Source organism: Schistosoma haematobium, chromosome ZW, assembly GCF_000699445.3.
Source record: "Schistosoma haematobium chromosome ZW, whole genome shotgun sequence".
NCBI classification, from domain to species: Eukaryota; Metazoa; Platyhelminthes; class Trematoda; order Strigeidida; family Schistosomatidae; genus Schistosoma; species Schistosoma haematobium.
In genome coordinates, this window is record NC_067195.1 from 26,880,010 (window position 1) to 26,904,475 (window position 24,466).

The window sequence follows — 24,466 nt, forward strand, 5'->3', positions numbered from 1 at the left end:
ATACTCTGAATTTCACTGAAATATTCCAATTTCAATTAAAAGATACTCAATATAAAAATAATACAAAGCTATAGTACGTTAACTCATTCACCAAGTACTCTACTATGAGTTACATTTCAACTGCGAGAACCAATGATACTGCCCCCCGTGCAAAAACCGGAATAGGCAAGGGTGTTCGAGACGGACTGAAAGGTGACTGCCTTAACCACTAGGCAGCAGCTCAACGAAAGCTACATAGAATTTTGTTTAGATAGTTTAATTGTTTCCGTAAACCGTTATCACACTTCGACAATGAGGGGGTATAATTTTACTTTTTAATTCTAAAGAACAGCTTATCATAAACATTTGTGTGCTTGATTGAACGTGTGAACTCTGACAAATCTCAGAATATTATATCGAACGGGACGAAAGGTTAGGGTACCTTCCTAATTCACACTGTAAAGGAACTATATTCATTTTACAACCTCATGTGTAGTTCAAAGGAAAGTAATGGCTCTACAAAGTAACCCTATAAGGAGTGCGCGTTTTATTGTGATATCTGTTCAGTTGAACAAAAGTTTACACAAAAAGATGTTTGTACATAAACTTCTAGAAAACAGCTGAAATGCCTTTTCGCTTCATATAAATGTAGACTTCAAATCCGATCTCAGTATTTAAAAACGTTTCCGTTTTAGGTTAAAAAACAATGAAGTAGTGTAACACCACGGCTGTGGCTTACACACAAAGATAATGCATTCAGCGAACCAATTGAGATATTGCTAATTCATAATCACACCAACTTAGAGTGATATTTTGTAGTGTGGGATTTTTATCATAGAGTTGAACAATATTTCAAGGATTTCACTTATAGCACAATTTCATTGAATTGGCGAACCTTCTATTTAGTTTCAAGAACCATACATTCAAGGTGATGAGACCAGTTTTAAATAGAAATCCACATTAGGTATCATTACCAAGGTTTGGTTTGATAATTTCGAATAAATAGAGCATTAGGGAGATTGTTATAAATAAATAGTATATTTGTAATATCCCAATGAATAGAAAAATGAGATTTTCTGACGTTTCGTGGCTTAGTGTAGGACACTTCTTCAGAGAACAAATAATCAAATTAATCCAAGTTTATTGTTCCGTTGTACTATTTAAACTTGGATTAATTTTAATTTGGTTCTTTATTCTCTGAAGAAGTGACTTACACTAAGCCACAAAACGTCAGAAAATCTAATTTTTCTATTCATTGGGATATTACAAATATACCATTTATTTATAGGAATCCACATTATTGCACGAGATTAAATTATAGAATCCAATTTAATTTAAAATAACACCAAGGACTTTTTTCTCTAATCAGGTGGCTGAAGAGAAAAAATCGTGAGGCGAAAGAACAAAAACGGAGGGCGAAAGAGCGGATGAAAATCACACGACAGTTAATGAGAGGTAATCATGATTGGCAACAGTTCATGAAAAACATCCGAAAATTCGACGTATTTAAGATCCTACTTTGAGCAAAAATATTTAATCCATTACGTGTTGCACAATGCATGTGGTTTCGACAAGTCGAAGCAGAAATCATTTTCACGTTCATTTTTACTCAGTACGCGTTCGAAATGTTGAAAATTAGGGTGAGAGTATTCGATATGTTTTATTGTAACACAAAATATGAAGTACTTACTTATTAATAGACTCGTCTTATTCCAATGTTTACCAAAAATGTTGAATGTAATATCTTCTATATATGTAAGCCCAGTTGACGTAGCAAGCTAAAACGATCATTCAGGGAAGCCCTATCTACTGCAATAACTTGACTGCATTGCCCTCACAATGCTAGAGTGTAACATTTATCTGACCGTCGAAACCGACTGACAGATCATCAAGTAGGATTTTACACAAATGTGTAGTTATCATATTTAACATACCAAACGTCTCAATAAGATGAAATTAATGATTGATTAGTAGAAAATGGGAATCAGATGCAGTAGAGAGCTCGAAATGGAAAACACAAAAATGAACAAATAAGGTCGAATAATCCAAAATACAATGACCACAATCGGTGTAATGTGAGGGGATGGAAGCACAGCTTTATATCCAAACTTAGGGTTCGCCAAAGCTGAAAATAGAAGTACCATAGGAAAGGTCAGGGACTCGAGATAGCCTTGATAACTACCATTATCCGTCCAGGCGATGGGGAGGTGAAAGCCAGATTGGAGAATATTTCAACCATACAGATTGTGATTCTGAAGACTTCAATTATCAGTTTGGGTGCTTGCCCATAGAGAAATCATTTCTAGGATCAGAGGGTGTCGGGTGACTACTGGTCAAATGAAATGGACAATCTTAGGAAGTATTACGCAGTTTATAACTAATTTTGGTTAGTATCACTACCCATCTGACGTCTCTGGCATACTTTGCTGGACAAAGACTGGTGCATTGACTTTCATATGTGATGCTGTGCAAACCATGTATGACTATGAATTGTGACAAAATCACTTTGGGTTTAACTAACAAATGTCTAGAACAAGTTAGTGTAAACCTCTTAGTGGCACTCACTCTTGCAACCATATTATACCAAACTAACCTAGATACGAAGATAGACGTTACTTCGTCGGAAAGTTTTAGAACTTACAGAAAGCGGTTAGAGAAATCCTGCGAACATGCTAGGTATAAGTTACCCCTAAAGTATTGACTCGGGCACATGGTATAAAACAAGTGTTCAAATTACAAGTACAGTTCATCAGTTGACTGATCACTGCACAGTGACCAATATCAGGTTAATCTAATTTTTCAGTACTGATAAGATTTTATCGATAAAGTTGCAATACAGTCATTAGTTTGAGTGACCACACATTGCGTGTCCTGTATTGAAATGACTGGTGATTTGAGGTACTTAGAAAGAAATCCAGGATCTCCGTTTCGTGCTAGTAGGCACTAGTTATTACCTCCAATCTTGAGGGGACTGGTGATCCCTTTGGGTTTCCTCCCGAATACCCTTAACCACTTAATATCTCAGCATAGTACATGCGAAGTCGACATGTTCAAACTAATGGTCGTATTGTAACTTAATCGATAGAATCCGATCAGCAGCAAAAGACTAAACCAACTTGGCATTTATCACTTCATAGTGGTCAATCAATTGTGGATATGTCTTATAGGTTGGTCCCCCTCGATCTGTTCTCAACTAATGACAGTTTCACTATACGTCTTTAGTATGAAACTCACTCGGGATAATTATGTATAATGATAGAAAAGTGTTATCTAGTTGCCCACAAATTTCATAGTGACCAGTGCTGAAATTCAATTCAATATACAATGAGTTTTAACTCTCAATCGACTGAAATTTCATGCAATAAACTTTAGGTTAGATAAGTTTCTAACTGGTGTCAATGGAAGCAGAAATCCCGTGCAGAAGACTGAAAAAATGAAGAACTTTTAATACAATTTCCATTTCTTTTTTAATACATGGGATGTACACACTTAACAGGGAGACGTAATTATCTTTTGAAACGTGTAAGAATAAGATCAATCCAACTATGACATCCTAATGGAGCAAGAAGTTTGTAAAACTCATCTAAAACATAAGAAGAAATTAGAAATACATCATGCGGATACGATAAACTAGTTTACAAAAGCTGCACAATCAACATAAAATTAGCATACATACAGGTTAGATAGTGAAAGTTAATGACATCCCTGAAAGCCTAAAGATTTTCTCCACAACTATGTAACTAGGTCACATTCTATCGTTATGGCTTACTATCAAAACCTAGCAGGGAAAACGTTTCGATCTGTCAGTATGAAAAAAAACTAGTTCGTCTTTTTAACGAAGATAAAAAAACTTGCAAAGATAAAGGTCTAAACAATAGATACAGTCTTTTGAATCAAAGGAACAAGACATCATTCTCGTGAAATCGTATGTGCATAATAAAAAGACAAATATAAGCAATGACTGGAAGAAAAAGACTTGAATTCCTTAGTTTGATTAAATCCTAAAACTTGGTAATATGAAATTCCTAAAATTTAAAATCCACAGAATAGATGGAATGTGGCCAACAATGGAATCAAAGACGCGCGTTTCTTCCCGCCTAATCAAATTCCACTTATTGCATAAGACACCAACTGCGTCGAGACAATCAGCGAAGGATCCACATATGGCAGCCAATACTGGTCAGAATCCATCACACATGAAATTTAGATTGTATCTTCGAATAACGTGAGATGATTTTAAAAGGTGAATTTTTCAGAGAAAGGCGTAGGTTTGTGATTGGAATTTTGTGCAAACATGCATTCTAGTCTATGTATAGAATTAAAAAGTACTTTTAGTGACACAGTATGTTGTTGGTACCTTTTCAATTTGTATTTCATAAATATTATTTGTGAATGTATCACAGACAAGCAACATGAGAGTGACGATTCTTTGACACTATCTGGAGTAAGCAACTTCTACTTGTAAGCGCTAACTAGGCGTTTCTATATGAAAGTACATATGTAGCATGCGATGTTTTCTACAAGAAAACAGTCTATGACCGTATCATTTAGTCATCGTTGATATGCAGGCCTTAATGACTAGTATGATTAAAAAATTAAGATGCGGATGGACGACACTCTGATCAGCAATCAATCGAAAATACGTTCACATGAAAATTTTTGAACTAGTAAGCAAATAAATACACGTTACGCAGGTTTTATTGATTAGTATGTTTTTTCTAGCATATGTTAAGCATAAACGATACGTATGATTTATTATAGGATTTATTTATGCAATTGTTTGAATAGTTACGTTTTCTCACTTAAAGCTCAGCTAGATATTTGCAACCAAGCCAAATCTAGTTGGCCCACTTTTCCTAATCATTAACTTTTAGTCAGTACAACGAAACATAATCAGTTATGTAAAAGTTGCAGATAGTAAATGTCTTCGTAATTATCTACTATGTATGATAAAAGTATAATATAATATAACAATACGGTGAACGCAATTTTTCTCGTTATCAAGTTTAATCAAGATTAACACTTTAAACAGATATCTCTAGATCGATAACCGAAATAAGTTCTATAAGCAAAGATGGACGGTGTTTAGCCATGGAATCCAGGACGCGTGTTTCGTCCTATTTGGGACTCGTAAGTTAAATATATCCGCATTCCAGAGTTGATGTTCACTCCGGGACAAGTCCCAAATAGGACGAAACGTGAGTCCTAGATTCCATTGCCAGTCACCATCTTATTTCCGTCTATAATGCTTGTGAATTCAGGTAAATATTGAGGCAATCCGTACATATATCAATAAGAGACTGATCAATTGCAGTCCTAAACATCAATCGGAAGTTTCAAACAAATAATACAAAACGAGAAAAGCTCGTTTTAGTGAGAAGAGATTATAAAACTAATATTATTTAAAATGTTTAAAAAATTACCTGAACTTAAATTGCGTATCCGTCCACTAACCCAACAAATTTGCATAAATTCTGCTAATCGAATGATCATTAGTTCTAAAAAATCAATTTGTTTATCCCCTGACGATTCATGTTTCGGTAGCGAACTAATCAAGTTACACTGTTCATGAACTTGAGTAATCATTGATTCCATATAGTAAAATTCTTTTGTATACTCCATCTTTCGCGAACATGTAAGAAGCCAAGTTGAAAATCCAGACTGTCCGGGAACTCCACTGCCATGACGGTGGGAAGCAAGACTGGCAGGTTCTGACAAACACTTATGAGTATGTAGTGAAATTAAATATTATTTTATGACAAGAGAATAATTTAACTTTGATGTACAACTAATCAAATAAATATGAAAAAGAGTTGACCAGCAAATACAATACATTCATAAGCGATACTACTATTGTGAGAATTATTGAAATCTAAAACGAATGAATTTCATGAACAGCAAATTGAAGGTTTGAAAGCCTATTAACTCGGATGAATCTGCACAATTTAGAAGAAACCACCTAATTATACGAAGTTGTAGTCGTATTTGAGTAATAAGAACGTCAGGAGAATTTTTTTAAACACTAAACGTATCCCTATACGTTGAGAAACTGATGACATATTTAGCAAAAAAACATGATAGTTTAATAAAAAGGACATACTACGAATCACCAAATAAGATAACAAGTTATCGATGTTATTTGGAAGATCACAAAATACTTTGAACTGAGTTCCAAGAGTATATATATATATATATATATATATATATTCCCAAAATTGTTCATAAGAAGTGAATGATCCAAGTGCAACTAGAACAAGATATTGATGGACTAAACAAAGAGCCTCATGTGTCATAAGAAAAGGTTTTTTTAACTACTTTCTTTAGCTAAGCCATTCAGGAAACCTGATGCACAAACACAAAAGGCCTACAACAACGATCTGCATTACCGTCCTGAAACTATCTAAACGAACGCCTCGTCAGTTAAGTTTCATTAATTAACGATGCGATACGGTATCCACAGACTAGTTCTAACAATCAAGTAATAATTGATTGAAGGACGAGTGACCTACAAGCTCATTTCTCCAATTGCCTATGATATTTAACCATGGTTATATTGTATTCATATCTTGTGTAAAAGCATGTTATTTAATACATGAAGAATCAGTCATTTGGCTAGTGGTTTTGCCTTTGATTTCTAATCATTCAGGGGGCCTAAGTCAATTATACAGTATCGCGAGTAGCCATCACTACCACACAATACCATTGGGTTCATCCAACGGTTATGACAATTTAAAATTTCATATAATCAAATTACAGAAAACATCCTTCATAATACGATGATACAGTGTGAGACGCGTTGTTTACAAAAGGTCTTGTTGTCCTTGAGAGCCGAAAATTAAGTTTCGTGGGAACAGGTTCAATTATATACGAGCTACTTAAATATTCTGAAATGGTGGTTTAAAAAAAGGAATTCCTGGGAATATTGCATTTTTCACGTTTTGAATAGCTCACTAAAGACCATAACCAATGCAATGTTGATATAATAAGTACCAGATATTATTTCACATTATATAAGTCTTGTTCATTTTATCAGTTTGAAAACCTTATGAAATCGAACTAACAGATAAATGGCAACGGTACTCGATTTGAATTAAGGACTGGACACTAAATCTAAGATGCAGGTATATTCGGCTAAGAATTCCTAAATAAGACAAAACGCGCGTCCTAGATTCCACTGCTAGCCACATTTTATCTGTCCTACATTAAATAGCAACATATAACCAGTTATAATGTATAACTAGAAAAAAATTTGATTTTAATTTGGTGAATAAACTACTAGGTAGGAAAAATACCTGCAGAAGTTCATAATGTAGTTCTGAAATACAGCTGGATATCAACTTGCCACTGTCATCTTGTTTCGATTTGCAAGAGTAACTGAAAGTGAATAGGATAGATTCATAGTTATTATGACAGGGAGGTGGAGTCAAAGCGTCACAAAATACACAGAAGCAGTCCCGGTATATCAACATAACGGGGACTTCAATGTTGAAAGATTATTAAGGAACAAAACGTTTTGTCGGTTATTTCATGGAACCTAAAACTAAATTCTGAGGTGCATTTAAATTTCCAGTCAACTAACTAGTCACCAGCGGACTAGACAACAAAAACGAAATCACAAAATCAATACGAACCCACCAAAATATTTCTGACATGGATGATAATTTTAAGTGAGTTGTGATGACTAAAGTGGTGATCTATGGATGATACGTTGTAATAGTAAAAAATGTTTGATTCAATACATAATTCGTACAGTATGGAATAATCAGCATAAAATATTTCGACAGGGTTCCATACTTAAAATCCACTGGAGAAATATTTACATATGGTTATAAAAGTCCTTACAACTACAGGTCCATATATTCATGAACAAAGATTGCTGGTTAGGTCAACTCTCATATTACTTTCATCGCAAATTACGCCCAAGATAATGTTGCAGAGCTTCTGTATTCTCCTTCGCTTACATAAACACTAATAAAACTTTAGCCACGTTCTGCCAGAGAATAATAAAATGAGAAATCTGAGTAAAGTTTGTGGCTTTTATTCGGTCGAATAGTACTTTCCAGTTATTTTAAGACTTCCCATAACCATACAAAAATGTAAAAAGATGCACCACTAAAACTACTGAGATACATACAGCGTGATCGTCAGCAAAGTTAACAAGTGTTTTAGTTGAACACGAATGATGAGAGAAAAAAACGTGAACAGTGTCTCGAAGTACACCAGATTCAGTTAACCAAGATGTATTATGACTTCCTTCATACATATGACTTGGCTCTCTTCCAGTAAAATAAGAATATAGTCTGTTAGTTTTTCAGCTATCATTAGCGAAGCCGGTCAACAAGAAACGTCGTCCGAAAAAAAACCGAAGGTGGACGGTCAGTTTTATAGAACCTAGAACATATGAACATAGGTTTTAGATATCATTACCATAGTAAGATTAAATTGTCGGAGCAAGTCCCAGAGCAGAAGAGGTAGTAATAGTGGCAATTTTAACATTAAGAATTCAAGAGACCATTCGAGAAGGCAATCAAAAATTGTTAAATAATAAAGAAAAATGTATGAGGAATTTCGAAACTAATAAATCCAAGAGAAGACAAATGATGAATGCATCCGTACCTTTACAAACGATTTTAAAACATTTTATTCAGAATCTCTAACCATCAATTACGGAAATCACTCAGACTCAAAACAGTTGGTCTAGATTTAACCACGTGGCTTAGGCCAGTAGTCAGTGTCTACATGGACTGATGCATTGTCTTAGTTTGACAGCCCATAGATTTATTCCTACCCAATCCATTATCGCCGCACATAGACTTAGTCATAAAATGGGCATACGTAATACATGTCCTAACTACCTCAGTCGACAAACATTCATCACCTCGTCAATCGATTTGTAATCCTTACCGAATTCCTGTGCGCATAACCTCGATAATCTTAAAATGCTTCGAAGACATCTATGATCGAATACTAGTAACATACGAATATAATACCCTTTACATTTCAAGGTCTCATTTCACAGCCATAAAGCAGAACGGAACGAACTAGCGCTCATTGTATTCATCCTTTAGATGACTGACGGACTGCCTACTCCACAAGTGACGCAAGTTTGCAAAGGTCAACCGAGCTTTCTGAATTCTCGCCAAGATTTAGTCAGACACCAACACATCGGGACCGATGAGTTCAACTACATCATTCCAAACCATTAGTTCAGGCGTTGATGCGGATCAGTCTTGAAATAATTTTGCCCTTAGCGGAAGAAAAATGCATCCCAAACGTGTTTGAACTGTTGGTAAAGGAGGTCAGAAAACTCAATTTTCTCAGCGTCTTCACCAAACAGAACTATGTTATCTGTGCATTCTAACTTAACAAGAAACTTCCTAACAAATTGGGTCCTGACAGATTAGACGATGAGTGTTAAGATAGTTTTGAAATTTTGTTCACTGCCATAAGCTCTTTCATCATATTTGCCTTCGTTGTCCACAACTGCTCAGGATCATAGCGTGGAATTTAAGGCAGTCTACATTTAAGTTCCCTTTGCTCCTGATCGTGTTCCCAGACTAATGGGATAAGTTTCCAAGCATCTATCATATATGTAGACGATGCTAAAATCTACTTGTTTTTCCTAATTTCTCAGTAGTAGTCATTCGCATATATCCCTGCTCTCTTCATGACAGTCTAAATATCATCCTAAGCCATATTGTGGCGGACATCACCTCCGTAACTAACTTATTACTTTTCTGCTTGTTCCTGTAAAATATAACTGTCTTTTACATTATTAATTCGAAATCTGAGTGGGTTTTTTTGTTGCTTTTCTGGGTCTAGTAAGAGCACGTGCTCGTGTTTGTCACAGAGTCTCTAGTTACTGGCCAGAAGGTTATTTTGCAAAATTCAATCATGTAACCGGCATCTATTAACACGAACTGATAGTGTGTGTTGATTTAATCCCTAGAGACCTAAAAAAAACAAGTGTTCTAGCCAGCAAGGTTTAATCTGGTTGCTACGACAGGTGCGTCCAACCACTACGTTAAGATAGCAGCCAAAGTTGGGAATCGGAGCTAGAAGTATGGTCTGGAAACGTACATTCAACACACTTAATAACTTCGACAATGAACATTGCACTATGACGTAAGATAACAACATAAAAAGTATTTCTGAAATGATTGTACTTAAACTGACATGAATTATTATGGTCTTTCCACGAAGGGTGACAAGAAGTAATGGTAGTTTTTCGATCGTTTTAAGGAAATAAACTTCTAAACTTGACATGTTTATCATCATTCAAGTCCTTTATTATTTCAATGAATTTAATTTCCTTCTACATTTTCTGCAATAAGGTCATAGAGATCTACTCAATAAAGATGTTAGTTATTACACAATGTAGAACGTTAATACGCTGCACAAACAAGTTATGAATGTCGTTGTGTTCTCACATTACAGTGAATTAAGCAACCTGAAACATTTCATAACATTAATTTCCGTAAATCAATCTGTAAAATTCTGCCTTAAAAATCAAAGAAATAGGACACGTCCCATCACTTCCTCACATACTGAAGATTAGTTTATGGCACAAACGGCTTGGCGGATTTCACAATTCTACCATTTCATTACGGTATACTTTTCGAGTAGTTTCCCCATTCTTGAAAAATGTTTACAAGATTAAAGTTCACGAGTATATATTACAATCAGATGATAGGATTCTCAACTTTCCGGTAAATTCAAACTTAGAACTGCACCAGAGTTCTTTTTCTTTGCAATCCATCTTTTCTCCTTTCAACCTTTTAGTTTACGAGCTAGTGAAGGAGATCAAATCTTATAAAAGTTATATCGTAAAGACAAAAGATATCAAAGTAGAAATTAAGTTAACAGGTAATAAAAATACTGTGTTTTTCGATGAAATATTTTTGAAGGAATCTCAGCCGGTGGTGCGAAAAGTATTTTTCAGATCTTGAGTGTTATTGCTTGGGTATCCCCCAGATATGACGTTCCTTGCCTGATAGAAAAAGGTATTCTTCCCATTCTTACCATATAATATTAGCAGAACACAAGTTAAACAATGACCAAACGGAGCCCTGATGAGAGTCTCCTACACTACCTAATAAATAAAAAACCAATTCTAGAAAAGCATTCAAACGAACTAAGAATTTGACAAGGTTCTGGTGACTGAAAGATGCCAGAAGCCTGCAATTTCACGAATTGAAATAGCTACATACGACATGTGGAGAACCTCTGAAGACATTAGCAGCAAAACAAGTGAATATTTTCGACGTGGTAGTGAGAGTAAAATGTGAGTGGTCATTGAGCATGGACAAACAGGAAATTAGCCTACCGAATATTAAATTTGTGATTTTCTTTCCTCCCATTGATTTCTACTCCGGACCCACTGAGTATGACTGCTAGTAACTGTTTTGAATAAAGTATTATCTAGTTTTAAACGGCTTCTCTACTCATGGTCGTAAATTGTGCATCTGATATAACATGATCTAGTCCATGCATAGCGTATTTATCGGGTATCTAGTCTAGCGGTAGTATACCCTCGGTCACTAATCTTATTATCGTACTATTGTATTATCGTAGTATACCGCAGAGAAGGTGAAGAACATTTTGAACTATCCGCTATATGAAAAGTTTAGTAAAATGGAATAGTGCGGATAAAGTACAATCACAAGTTACATACATGTCGGTAACAAATATCATATTCATTCGAATGTTTTGGGAGAGGTGTCAAAGTAAGACTGTTAACGATCAAAGTAGACTATTTGAATTCAAATCTATTCATACTTATTAAAATTAGACTCAAGTTGGTACTTTCTACACAAGACGGTGGTATCATCTAATTTCTCTTAAATGATTATAATAGTGCCCGATATTTCGTCTCTGAGGTAAGAACGGACAAATTTTAGACCATTTGGGTATAAGAAAGCTTTCTGAAAGTTAAAGCATATGTAAAAGCTGTTCAAAAAGATCATGGGAGAAACTCATGAACACTACCTCGTATGACCCACTAGCTACGCATTTGTGGACGATTGTAACCAACTCACTAAAATCTAGTATCTAATAATTACGATGCAATCGAAGTGAAATTTGTTGTGAGCCTTTATTTACCTGTTATTCAAAAGAACCATCTGAAGCCATAGCTGATTCAGAACGAAAATATAGTTGGTTTGGTATCCTTTTTAAAGATTCACTGTAGTTATTGGTTGGGAAGCGGTGGAATAGTGTTTGGTTGAGGGGTACAACTTTCAGCCACTAGGCCCTAGATTTGAACACCGCTCCACCTTTTTCGGTTTGGGCGATCGGATAGCATTACTAGACCAAACACTTAGAGCGGATCTCGAAAAGTGAGTTAATTTATCTAGTTGTTAGTTACAAGATTTCAGAGGATAAGATTATGTATCTTAATGGGAAACAAAAGAAGCACAATTTTGATAAAAATGTTGCAGTACACTACAAAAGGTAAAATCGAGAAGGCATGGAAATAAAAATAAATAAATATAATAATAAATTACCGCATTATATGTCTTAGTGGTTCAAAAATAGTCCACCATATTAGGCAAAGTGGGGGAGGTGGTTGAAACATCAAAATCTGATCAACAGAAAAGCGGGGATGGTTGAGAAACTTATAACGTCTAGCTGCACTTGGCCAATCTATACTGGTCCAGCTGCTGAGTGGATTAGTTCCAGGTTGATGCTGCTTCGAAATCCTCGAAAGTCTTAACCAGTTGGAGATACATAAAATAATCTGCGGAGGAGGAATTTTGGTTGCTTCGTGCGTTACAGGAAAATTGCAAACGGATGATTCTAAAGCGAAACATTTTGAGTGATAGTGTTCAAACTTTTTCACGTACCTTTTAAGGCAAATATGTTTTAATTTCCATAGCAAAATACACTAATTATTCATTTATGTCACATGACTGGTACTTTTGTATATGCTATCAGTTTATATGTCAATGAGAAGTTTATGCTTCGTGAATTTAATTTAACTTTGGATTGCAAACAACTATTAATGTTTTACTGTAAGACCGTTGTCCTTAGAAATATTTACCATCCACTACATTCGGGGCTTTAAATATTTCCATTAAATTTGTCTTAAGTGGTCACTTAAAAATTACCTGGAAATCATATGATTCCAGATAAATTCAAATTTATTATCTGAACAATCCTGTAAACTGACGTGTACTCTTTAATAATTTTCAAAAAATATCCTGATTCATGTGTATTCGACGACATGGCTCAGCAAATAGCTCTACAAGGTATACTGCCGGTACCAAGTCCGAATAACAGGGGAGGGTTGAGCATGGAATTAGTAACCACATCACGTAGAAAACAAACTTTTTAAAACCACTAACCAGAAAAAACAATTTAAGCTATTTAAACCCTGCTCTAGTAGTTGAGGGATTTTCGTCTAGAATTATTATGACGCCTCATGGTGAAAGTCGATATTCTTCGGAAGTCACCAAGCTAACGTCCTTTCTAACAACCAGAGCAACAATTAATATAGGTACATGAAATGTTCAGACAATGTGGTAGACCGGGAGGACAGTCAAACAGCTGTCTGAATGAGACACAACTTAGCGGTGCTCATATTAATTGAAACCCATTGGAAAAAAGCTGAATAGAAAAAATTAGCCTCGGTAGAGGTGCTGTTATACTCTGGTCATGAAGAAATGAATGCTTCGCACACACAAAGAGTTGCTCTAATGCTGTCCAAAGAATCACGAAAAACACTTGTTAGATGGGAATCTCATGGATCCAGAATCATCAGCAAATTCTTCATAACAAAGGAGGCAATTACTAAGAGTGTTACCTAATGCTATGCACCCACCAATGATAGCAACGACGACGATAAAGATCAGATTTATGAGATGCTGCAGTCGATCGTAGAGAAGTACCCAGAAAAAGATCTGACAATCCTGATGATAGACTTGAAAGCCAAAATCGGAATGGACAACACCGGATATGAAGATATCATGGGGCGACATGGACTGGGAGAGAGAGAGAGAAACGAGAACGTTGTGAGATTTACAAATCCATGTGCATTTAACAAAATGGTTATAGGCGGCACAATCTGCGCCCACAAACGCATACACAAAGCTACATGAGTCTCACCGGATCATACTACACAGAACCAGATCGATTATATTTGCATCAGTAAAAAAGTTCAGAAGGTCAATGGAAGATTTGAGAACCAGGAGAGAAACTGGGATAACTTCAGATCACCACGTGGTAGTTGCCAATATGGAACTGAAGCTAAAGAAGCAATGGATGACTGGAGAAACAGCGTTCCTTCGACATACTGACAATCTCAACGAATTCAAGATAACTCTCAACAACAGGCTCCAAGCCTTACAAGATCTATTGAAAGAACGAGAAACTACTATGGAGGACAACTGGAAAAAGATCAAAGAAGCACTAACTTCAACGTGATGGGAGGTTCTGAGCCGCAAGAAGCATCATCATAAGGAATGGATTTCTACCGAAGCCTTGAGCAAGATTCAAAAAAGAGGAAGAAGAAGACAGCAATTAACAACAGTCGAACAAGAACAGAGAAAGTCAAGGCACGAACTGAATACATAGAAGCAAATAAGGAAGTGAAGAGGAGCATTAAGGTCGACAAGCGGAAATACGTGGAATATCTATCAGCGACAGTGGAAAAAGCTGCAAGAGAGGGAAATATGAGACAGCTATATGATGCAACGAAGAAACTGGCAGGGAAATATAGTAAACCAGAGAGACTAGTCAAGGACAAAGGCATTCCGACCATTGAGATTCAAGAACAAAAGAGCAGATGGGTAGAGCACTTTGAAGAACTCTTGAATAGATCAGCCAAACTGGATCCACCAGACATCAAAGCGGTACCTACGGATCATCGTTGAACAATCAAATGAATGAAACTCGTCACTATACACCAACTTCCTTGACTATGAGAAAGCATTTGACAGAGTGGATAGGAGAACATTATGGAAACTTCATCGACACTATGGTGTACTCGAAAAGATCGACAATATCACCCGGAATTCATACGATTGACTACAGTGCAAAGTGGTGCATGGAGGACGGTGAGGACCGGAGTCAGACAAGGCTGCTCACTTTTCTTTTTCTTCTGGTGGTTGACTGGGTTATGAAGACCTCGACATCTGAGGGGATGCGCGGAACAAAATGGACAGCTTGGATGCAACTGGATGATTTGAACTTCGCAGATGACCTAGCTCTTTTATTCCATATACAAGAACAAATATAGATGAAAACAACTAGTGTAGCAGCAGTCTCTGCATCACTAGGCCTCAACATACATAAGGGAAAAAGCAAGATCCTGAAATACAACACGGAGTACAACAAAACAATCACACTTGATGGAGAAACTCTGGAAGAGGTGAGAACTTCCACGTACCTGAGAAGCATCATCGATGAACAAGGAGGATCGAATGCAGACGTAAAGGCAAGGATTGGCAAAGCAAGAGCCGCATTCCTACAATTGAGGAACACTTAGAACTCGAAACAACTGTCAACCAATATCAAAGTGAGAATCCTCAAGACGAACGTCAAGACAGTTCTACTGTACGAGCTGGAACTTGGAGAACTACTACAAACATCATTAAAAATGTACAAGTATTTATAAACAATTGTTTACGCAAGACACTCAATGTGCATTGGTTGGATGCCATCAGCAACAGTTTACTGTGTGAAAGAACAAACCAACTTCCAACTGAAGGGGAAATCAGGAAAAGATGTTGTATGTGGATAGGACATACATTAAGTGGACCATCGAACTGCATCACGAAAAAGCCCCAACTTGGGATCCTGAACGGAAACGGAAACGTGTAAGATTGAAGTACACATTACGTCGAGAATTGGAAGCAGACATTAGAGGAGTGAATAGCAACTGGAAAGGATTGATCAGGACAGAGCTCGATGGAGAATGCTGGTGGGAGGCCTATGCTCCTCCAAGAGTAGTAACAGGAGTAAGTAAGTAGAACTCGAGCACTGATATACAAGTAGTAGCCCCCAGTAATCTTATGCACACTTCTAGTACACTATGCAGGGACAGAAACTGCTAAATGATGTCCCGACTGACGAAGTCGAATGTTGCAATTAGATGAAAGAGTATTATCACAGTCGGCCTTCCTTTTAAATTCCAGAACCTAATGATGCATATTTGGCTAATACATCAAGAGTTATGTCTGAGAAAATCTTTGTTCCTGAGGGTATTCAAAAGAACTTTCCCATATTTCATAATAATTAACAAATTATTCTGAAATTTCACCATTATTTAGCTTCAATGAACTACCACATCACTATCTGATAGTTAAAAAGTGCGATAAAGCCATTTATTACATTTAGAAAAACAACTTTTCCTGGTTTTTATTTCAACCATATTTTAACGTGTTCCTTTTTATGAGTTTACGGTAAATTCTAACTAGGCACACGAAAAATTATATTAAACTTGACTAATTACAACAGGGTTCCCACGCGATTTTAGAATATTAAAGATTCCCATTGTGAAAATTAGAACAACACATTTAAGCTAACAATTGTTTTCAATTAGATCGTCATCAGGCTTTACTCTAATATACATGAATATTTATACGAAAATTTTAAACCAATCAAGGCAATATGGGTCAATAATCAAAATGAAATAGAATTAGTCTCTACACATAATAGGTAAAAGTACAAGTTGATAGTAGGAAGACAGGTGAACTGATAATAGTGAGAATAATAAAATACTATAACAAAACTCTTAGATAAATCGAAATCACTTCAAGTTATCTATCGTATACCTCCATCATTTCCCGACGGAGTTCTTTCCCGCCTTCTACATATAGCTGAAGCCATTGGAATTCGTACATATAACCCCAATTTATGTGTACAGAAGAAATACGTAACCCCCCTATCTCTTCCATGGCCAGTTATAACTTAACTAACAATCTTTTAAAATTTTATTATTATCATTATTTATTTTATTCTATTTGTGTTATCGTTAACCTTATTTCCACATCCATTATTTGTTTGTAATTTTCCGCCTCATTGTATTCTTCACTATCTAATTATTTACACACATCTCATTACGTAATGATTTTAATGTTTTGTGATTACTATTCCTAGTCTATTTACCCATGTTTGTTTGACCTTCTATTTCCAACGTTTAACTATTGATAAGAGTTTTGTTATAGTATTTTATTATTCTCACTATTATCAGTTCACCTGTCTTCCTACTATCAACTTGTACTTTTACCTATTATGTGTAGAGACTAATTCTATTTCATTTTGATTATTGACCCATATTGCCTTGATTGGTTTAAAATTTTCGTATAAATATTCATGTATATTAGAGTAAAGCCTGATGACGATCTAATTGAAAACAATTGTTCGCTTATATGTGTTGACTAATTACGTTGAAAATAATCCTACGCAACAGTCTTTGTACCATCATGAACAATAGCCACTAGGAGGTATACTGCATAACAACCCTAGCTTGGACGTATCAGTGACAAAGCTAAATAAGTCTTCACAAATCAACAATATGAGAAACCGAACGTTATGAAAAATAAAGGTATTATCTAGAGAATTACTCTCATGTAGGCAGTATACTTCAAGAAACTAAGTTTATTAACAATATAAAGAGAAAACAGTAAACTTAACTTTAAAAGCTTACTTACTTAGGGAAGGATAGAACCCATAAACCAAAGTAACTCCAGACAAAAATGCGTCTGCGAATACAGGTGATACTGATGGGATAGTGTATAATGGGTTGTCTTTGTTTGGATCTCCACTCTGGATAATATCGTTTTTCGACAATGTTGGATTCGAAGTTAATGGAGATGCCTGTATACTGAGCATATCGGATGTAAGCGCTGTAACAAACTCCTCAATAATTTCATACGAAATGTAAGGTAAATAATTAGCTGACTGTAGTGCTGAGGAAGCATAAAGTTGGCAAACTCGGACCTTATAATAAAAAAAATGTATTACTCATCTTTGAGTATTAGAAATGTTGGTCAAATTGGAAAAAAAACAAAGACGAACTATGGAACAGATTTAAATTCTTGTATAATCGATTAAATGATAAAAAATTCATTTAAACTACTAACTTGACTTTTTAGGTATACGCAAACCATACGCAGCAAAATCAATTCCTATAACTGGAAAGGTTGGTCGCAGGTCAAATAACGTGGACCTTCTACTGCAACTGTGCACAGACCACAACCTGATTCTGGCTAGCACTAACTTCCGACACAGTCATAGCCGTTGTGCCACCTGGCGTCCTCCCTCTGCATCTAAAACCTGGACTCAGATTGATCACATCGCGATCAGCTACCGTTGACGTGGTTGTGTACAAGACTGCCGCTCCTTTTGGAGTGCCTATCTGGACTCTGAACATGCCCTTGTTTGCACTAATCTCACCTTACGTTGCATTGGTCAACAAACTCATCATCCCGAATAGATCGATGTCAGTAAATTGGTTGCAGCTTCTGGTGCAACTAAATATCAAACCGAGCTGGGTTCAAGGCCAGATACCATCTTACCGAAGAGTATAGATGAGCATTGGCTGCATTTGCATGGCGCCATGAAAGTTGAGAGTACATTTGCTTGCGGTTTCGCGGAACGTCCCGCTTATAAGCACTTGGTTTCTACAGGCTCCTTACAACTCATTGGAGCCCGTCGATCTACTCCGAGTGATCGTGAGTTTGACCACAAACGAAGACTTTTACTTAACGAAATTGGGTAAAGCTTACGTAAGGACCGAGAAGCCTGATGATCGGAGCGTACCAATGTGTTGGAAGCAGCAGCTGCATCTGGTAACTGCCGGAAGTCCTCTCAACTCACCAGTCACTGGCAGCAAGAAGTCTGGTGTGAGAGGAACGATCTGTGAAGATAACGGGATGCCATTCACTAACATCTATCGACATCTCGGACGATGGGCAGAGTTTTCTGAGGAGCAGTCCAAACGATCTGCTGTCCCGGCAACATCGATCAGACTGTCCTACACTCCATGGCCTGTGACGATTGATCCACCAAATGAGGCGGACGTTCACAAGGAACTTCAACTTTTGAAGCGCTACAAATCTCCGGGCCCAGATGACTTACCTCCGGCTCTTTTTAAAGATGGTGGTGACTTTCTGACTAAGGAATTGACGACGTTGTTTACAAATGTTTGGGAGTTAGAGAGTGTTTCAACATCATGGAATCAGTCGATAGTTGTTCTTATCTTTAAAAAGGGTTTATATTGTTATTGTAACAACAATCGGGGGATAAGTCTACTTTCGATTGAGTCCAAACAATTGGTTTCTATCATACTTCGTAGATTGTTCAAAACCCGAGAAAAATGAACTCGCGAGAAGCAGGCTGGGTTTCGTTCTGGTCGAGGATGTATTGATCATATCTTCACCCTCCGCCAAATGTTAGAACATCGCCATACTTTTCAAAGGCCAACAATCGTAGTGTTTATTGACATCAGGGCTGCCTTCGATTCGTTGGACAGGACTGTTCTCTGGGATTGTCTATTGAAGAAGGGTGTGCCTGAGAAGTTTATTACCATCCTAAAAGCCCTATATACAAACACCTCAGGCAGAGTGAGGGCATACAACCACCTCTCTCCATTGTTCCATTCGAGCAGTGGGGTTAGGCAGAGTTGCCCAATCTCACTATTCCTCTTCAACTTTGCTATCGATGACATTCTGGAAACAGCTCTGATGGATGTAAGTAATGGCGGTGTGGATCTGTTGCCTGGAGAAAGACTTCTCGACCTTGAGTATGCGGATGATATTGTCTTACTGTGCGATAATGCCCAAGACATGCAATCCGCCTTTAATCAGTTGGCAATCAGTGTCCGTAAGTATGGTATGTGCTTTGCACCTTCGGAGTGCAAAGTACTTCTACAAGACTGGCAGGATTCCAATCCTGTACTCACCCTGGATGGTGAGCAGATAGACGTAGTCGAGAAGTTCGTGTATCTGGGTAGCTGCACAATTGTTGGTGGTGGCATGAGTGATGAGATCAATCCACGTATAGTGAAAGCCAGAGCGGCTTATGCCAATCTGGGCCACTATTGGCGCCTCCGTGATGTTAGTCTGGCTGTGAAAGGTCGGATCTACAACGCGTCGGTGAGAGCAGTTTTGCTCTATGCTTGTGAAACCTGGTCTCTCCAAGTTGAGGGCGTTAGAAGACTCTCTGTGTTCGATCATCGCTGTCTCCGAAGGATTTCTGACATCCAGTGGCAACACCATGTCAGTAATGGAGAGGTTCGGCATCGTGTGTTCGGGCACAGAGATGATAATTCAATTGGTGTTAGCATCTTGAAACACCGACTTCGGTGGCTTGGACATGTTCTCCGAATGTCGTCCCAGAGAATTCCATGTCGTGCATTATTTGCCGACTCTGGGACTGGTTGGAACAAACGAAGAGGTGGTCAGTGTATGATACGGTGTCGTGGTACGAAAGAAAGCTGTACAGGACTGGCTTCTGTTGGTCCTTCACGACTCCCTAGTTGGGGTCCTAGAGATTGAGCAACACAATGGTTTGATACGTTATCAGGCCTGGCTCAGAACAGAAGCCAGTGGTGATCCTGCTGTAACCTTCTTTTACTTTCTTCATAAAAAGTGACCGTAACTTTAACTGAAAGAATTCTTTCTGTTTGTATCTTTCTGTTTCCCCCATTATTATTATTGCACTACTATACACTAAGTTGTGGTCGTTATTGTTCTTTTTTTCTCGTTTTATACGCACCCTACATTATCTCTTCCCATTCCGATTATTATTGTGTGCTGCATATGTATCCAGTCCCCCCCCCGTGTACCAATATTTATGTGTTCAAATAAGTAAATAACACATAAACACATGTTTAACAATATAGCCATAATAGATAAATTATTCTTAAGTATGAAGATAAACTCGAAGAGCTAGAGGAAGATTCTGACTAAACATAATGGTCGCAATGCGATACCAGGCGACTGTAGCTCACTTCCCAATGGGTCAGTCAGTCAAAGCGTACAACTTGTGTGCATGTACATGGGTTCAAGTTGCCAAACCCCGTTAGCACAGACAGATGTTGTCAGGTCAAATACCAGAATAGAAGAGGTAGTAATAGCGTCAATGGTAATGGGAAAGGTCAGGCATCGAATATACAAGTCGAAAAAAAATAAATTAGCGAAATAAAAACAAAAAGGCTTATGAGGTTCGAATTTCAGGAGTTAGGGGAAGACAAAGATTGAATGGAGGTGCGAGATTGCAAGCGATTTTGAGTCCTGTCATTCAGTCTCTAACCACTGGTTACGATAATCACACAGACCCCAACCAGGTAGTCTGTACCTATAAGAAAGGTCAGTCAGTCAGTTACAAAGTAGGACCAGGCACATCTATACATCGGTCCAAGTTGCCATACCTCATTAACACAACAAGATAAACACCAAGTTCGTAGAAGTAGTTATTTCAATGGTAGCAGAAAAAAGATTCAATATGTTAGGATAAGTCAGTTCAATTGTCAGTGACTTCATGGACTGACTGATACAATAATGGTGACAATTAGTAAAGGTGTATAAATCTGAAAAAGCCGCATCAGATAACGTTTAAAAACGGACATATGTTTTACAGAGTGGCAAGGACTTACAGGAACAAAGCAGGAATGTCTAGTTTGGGAAAATGCAGTTTATCGTTATAAGGTGAGCATACTGAATAAAAATAACACTATCAATGATGATTTATCCTTTGCAGACATGATTCATGGTTCCTACTTCTTAGTTCATGAAGTCATCCATCTATTTTAAAAGATAGTTTTAATGTTTAGTATAACTAACATTGATACCCATTTTATTCTGATCCTGTCGGTCAAAATATGGAAATCTATTTTTGGATTTAACGGTTTTTGTTTGTACTGCTACTGGGTCAGCCATGAACAATTTAGGCTTGATAAAACTCCTAGAATTGGTAAGGGTCGAATTACTTTACGTCCTATTGCCCAGCCAAGAATCAGACCAGTCCTGAAGCAACGTTTTATTCTTAAATGAAGAGTAAAGCATCTCAGACATTTTCTATCCAAGGCATTTGTAACACCCTTCGCTTTATTCTTACCACCAAACAGAACTATGGTATCAGGATACTTCAAGTTGTGTGTGGAAAATCAACCTCTAAGAAACCAGACGAACGAGTTGTTACTTTTAGGAATATACCGATTCTACAGCTGAGTGAAGTGATACTAACCTTGATGATTATGACTCGTAATGTTTCACTTAGATGCCCTGATTGGACCCCCGACCGTTGTTGCTACCTTGACGTGGTAGTCGGGCTTGCCTATCGTGATGAAGCAACCGAGCTATACTGGCTGGAACAACCGTTCCTCAAGGTCCTACCATGTCAGACAAGTCGGTTGAAGAGCGGTAAAACTAAAAGCAACAAACCCAAGGTCCGAAGGCGAAGTCGTACTGCTGACTGTACAGAGGTATGATAGCAGTAAGGTGTTTCCTTCAGACAACCAGCATCACAGCGATGCTGCCTTCCCACAAGAAGGGGTGGGGTTAGAAAAGGTCCACCCTAAAAATGCACACCTCACCTTACCTCACGAATTTCCGTCTCCGGCGGTAAGGCCCTTTGAAGAACGGAGCTAACACGTCAAAAACCTCCCACGAAAAGGCCGTGCGCGATCGGCCTCAAGCAGTTGTCCCTTGGGCACTGCGGTCACGCTCTCAGGTCACTGAGACAACCTCTAATCCAATTTCTTTTTCAGGTACCTCTAGAAGGACCCTCCCACGGTATCGCCAACCGGGAAGTGATAACCGCCCTCATACCTCTAAACAGCACTCAAGACCACTGTATTCATAATCAACCTCCCTCTTCAATTCTTATTATTTCCCCTAAATCAACTTTCAACTCTAAATTTCCTCTTTTTCTTCCTCCTCAAGTGTCACCATAGCCAACGATTCCAGTGCGCAAAACACTGTCCCAGGTCTACTGAAACCTCGCTCAACGTACGCACCCTGTGTCAAATCGGTCAACAGGCTTCCCTGGCTAGAACCCTTGAATCTCGTACAATTGATGTATACTGTGTCTCTGAAACACGCATACACGATCCCAGTGTGGTCTTTCACTTGACCTCACCTCGGCAAAATGGAGAGCCAACGAGATACACCCTCCGTGTATCTGGTGACCCGACGGCCAGCTCTCGTAGATTGGCAGGAGTAGGCATAGCACTAAGCATGAGGGCGGAACAAGCACTGTCAGAGTGGATCCCCGTTAACAATCGTTTATGTGCTGTTCGGTTAAACGGCTCCGTAAGAACTCGGAAGGATAGGGACACACGTCGTTGCCTTTTTGTCGTTTCTGCCTACGCTCCCACCGACTGCAGCTCAGATGATGTGAAAGATGAATTTTACAGAAAGCTTTCTGAACTTCTTCTGAAAGCTAAACGTTCAGACATAGTACTCGTAGCAGGTGACTTTAATGCCCGTGTAGGTAGCTTAAACCAAACAGAAAGATATTTAGGTGGATATTTTAGCATTCCGGCATAGCGAACAGATAATGGTAACCGTCTGATGCAACTGTGCTCAGACAATCGTTTGTTTTTAGCAAACAAAAATTTTAAGCATAAGGAGAGACATCGTCTAACATGGCGACCCCTACACCAAACCAACGATGGACTCAAATAGACTATGTTGCCATCAGTCACCGTTGGAGAGGGGCGGTAGAAGATTGTCGCTCATTCTGGAGTACCTGCTTGGACTCCGACCACGCTCTAATACGGGCACGCATCTGCTTGCGCCTCACTGGACGCAAAAAGCCACAGTAAAAGACCCATTAAAACCGAACTGAGTAGCGAGAAAACCAAAAGTAGGTTCCAGGAACAACTGAGGTCACGATTAGGTAGTTCTGAAAACGAGGCTGACCCAGATGTTGCTTGAAAGCTATACAAACAGCTGTGGAAACAGCAGTGACATCTATCAGTGATTTAAACCACAGGGTCACAAAGAACCAATGGATTTCCTCAAGGTCTATCGCACTGATGGATTCTCGTAAACTCATCCCATCAGGCTCTGAACACGATGAAGAGCGAAAACAAATCAGATCTAGGTTAACCAAAAGTCTAAGGAACGACCGTGAGCAGTGGTAGGCAACGAAAGCAAACGAGATGGAAAAGGCGGCGACTATAGGAAACACAAGACAGCTCTACAGACTAATAAAAGAAACTGGAATTAATAAGTCAAGTGTAAGTCAGACTATTTCGGAAAAAGACGACACCCTCATCTGCTCTCAGTCCAGACGTTTAGAACGATGGGCGGAACATTTCAGAGAACAGTTCAACTGGCCTTCAGCTACTCTACAACTACCCTCCATTCCCAGACAGTGTGAATGGAACATTGAAGTAGGTCCCCCAACTCTAGCAGAAGTTCAAAAGGCTATAGTTAATCTGAAGCGAGGAAGGGCAGCTGGTCCAGATGGACTGGCTCCAGAGGCCTTTAAGGATGGTGGTCCAATTTTAGCGATTAGGTTGACCAATATTTTA

General features: G+C 38.0%; 2 protein-coding genes across 2 annotated transcripts in view; one reads left to right on the plus strand and one right to left on the minus strand.

Annotated features, from left to right (window-relative positions):
* WEE1_2 (Mitosis inhibitor protein kinase wee1) overlaps positions 1-24,466 on the plus strand; it is a gene marked incomplete at both ends in the record, with an annotated part of 47,770 nt that overhangs the window by 15,150 nt on the left and 8,154 nt on the right. Inside the window, one exon of the mRNA XM_051210863.1 lies at positions 1,349-22,738. Coding sequence (XP_051070879.1) covers positions 19,374-20,480 — 1,107 coding nt within the window. The remainder of the gene's footprint in view (positions 1-1,348; positions 22,739-24,466) is intronic.
* Positions 3,422-24,466, minus strand: part of MS3_00003146 (uncharacterized protein) — a 31,063-nt gene continuing 10,018 nt past the window's right edge. The window contains exons 4-8 of the mRNA XM_051210864.1: positions 17,634-17,922; positions 12,486-12,777; positions 7,272-7,353; positions 5,403-5,700; positions 3,422-3,562 (exon numbers count right to left, since the gene is read on the minus strand). Of these exons, the coding sequence (XP_051070880.1) occupies positions 3,486-3,562; positions 5,403-5,700; positions 7,272-7,353; positions 12,486-12,777; positions 17,634-17,922 (1,038 nt within the window). The 3' untranslated portion in view covers positions 3,422-3,485. The remainder of the gene's footprint in view (positions 3,563-5,402; positions 5,701-7,271; positions 7,354-12,485; positions 12,778-17,633; positions 17,923-24,466) is intronic.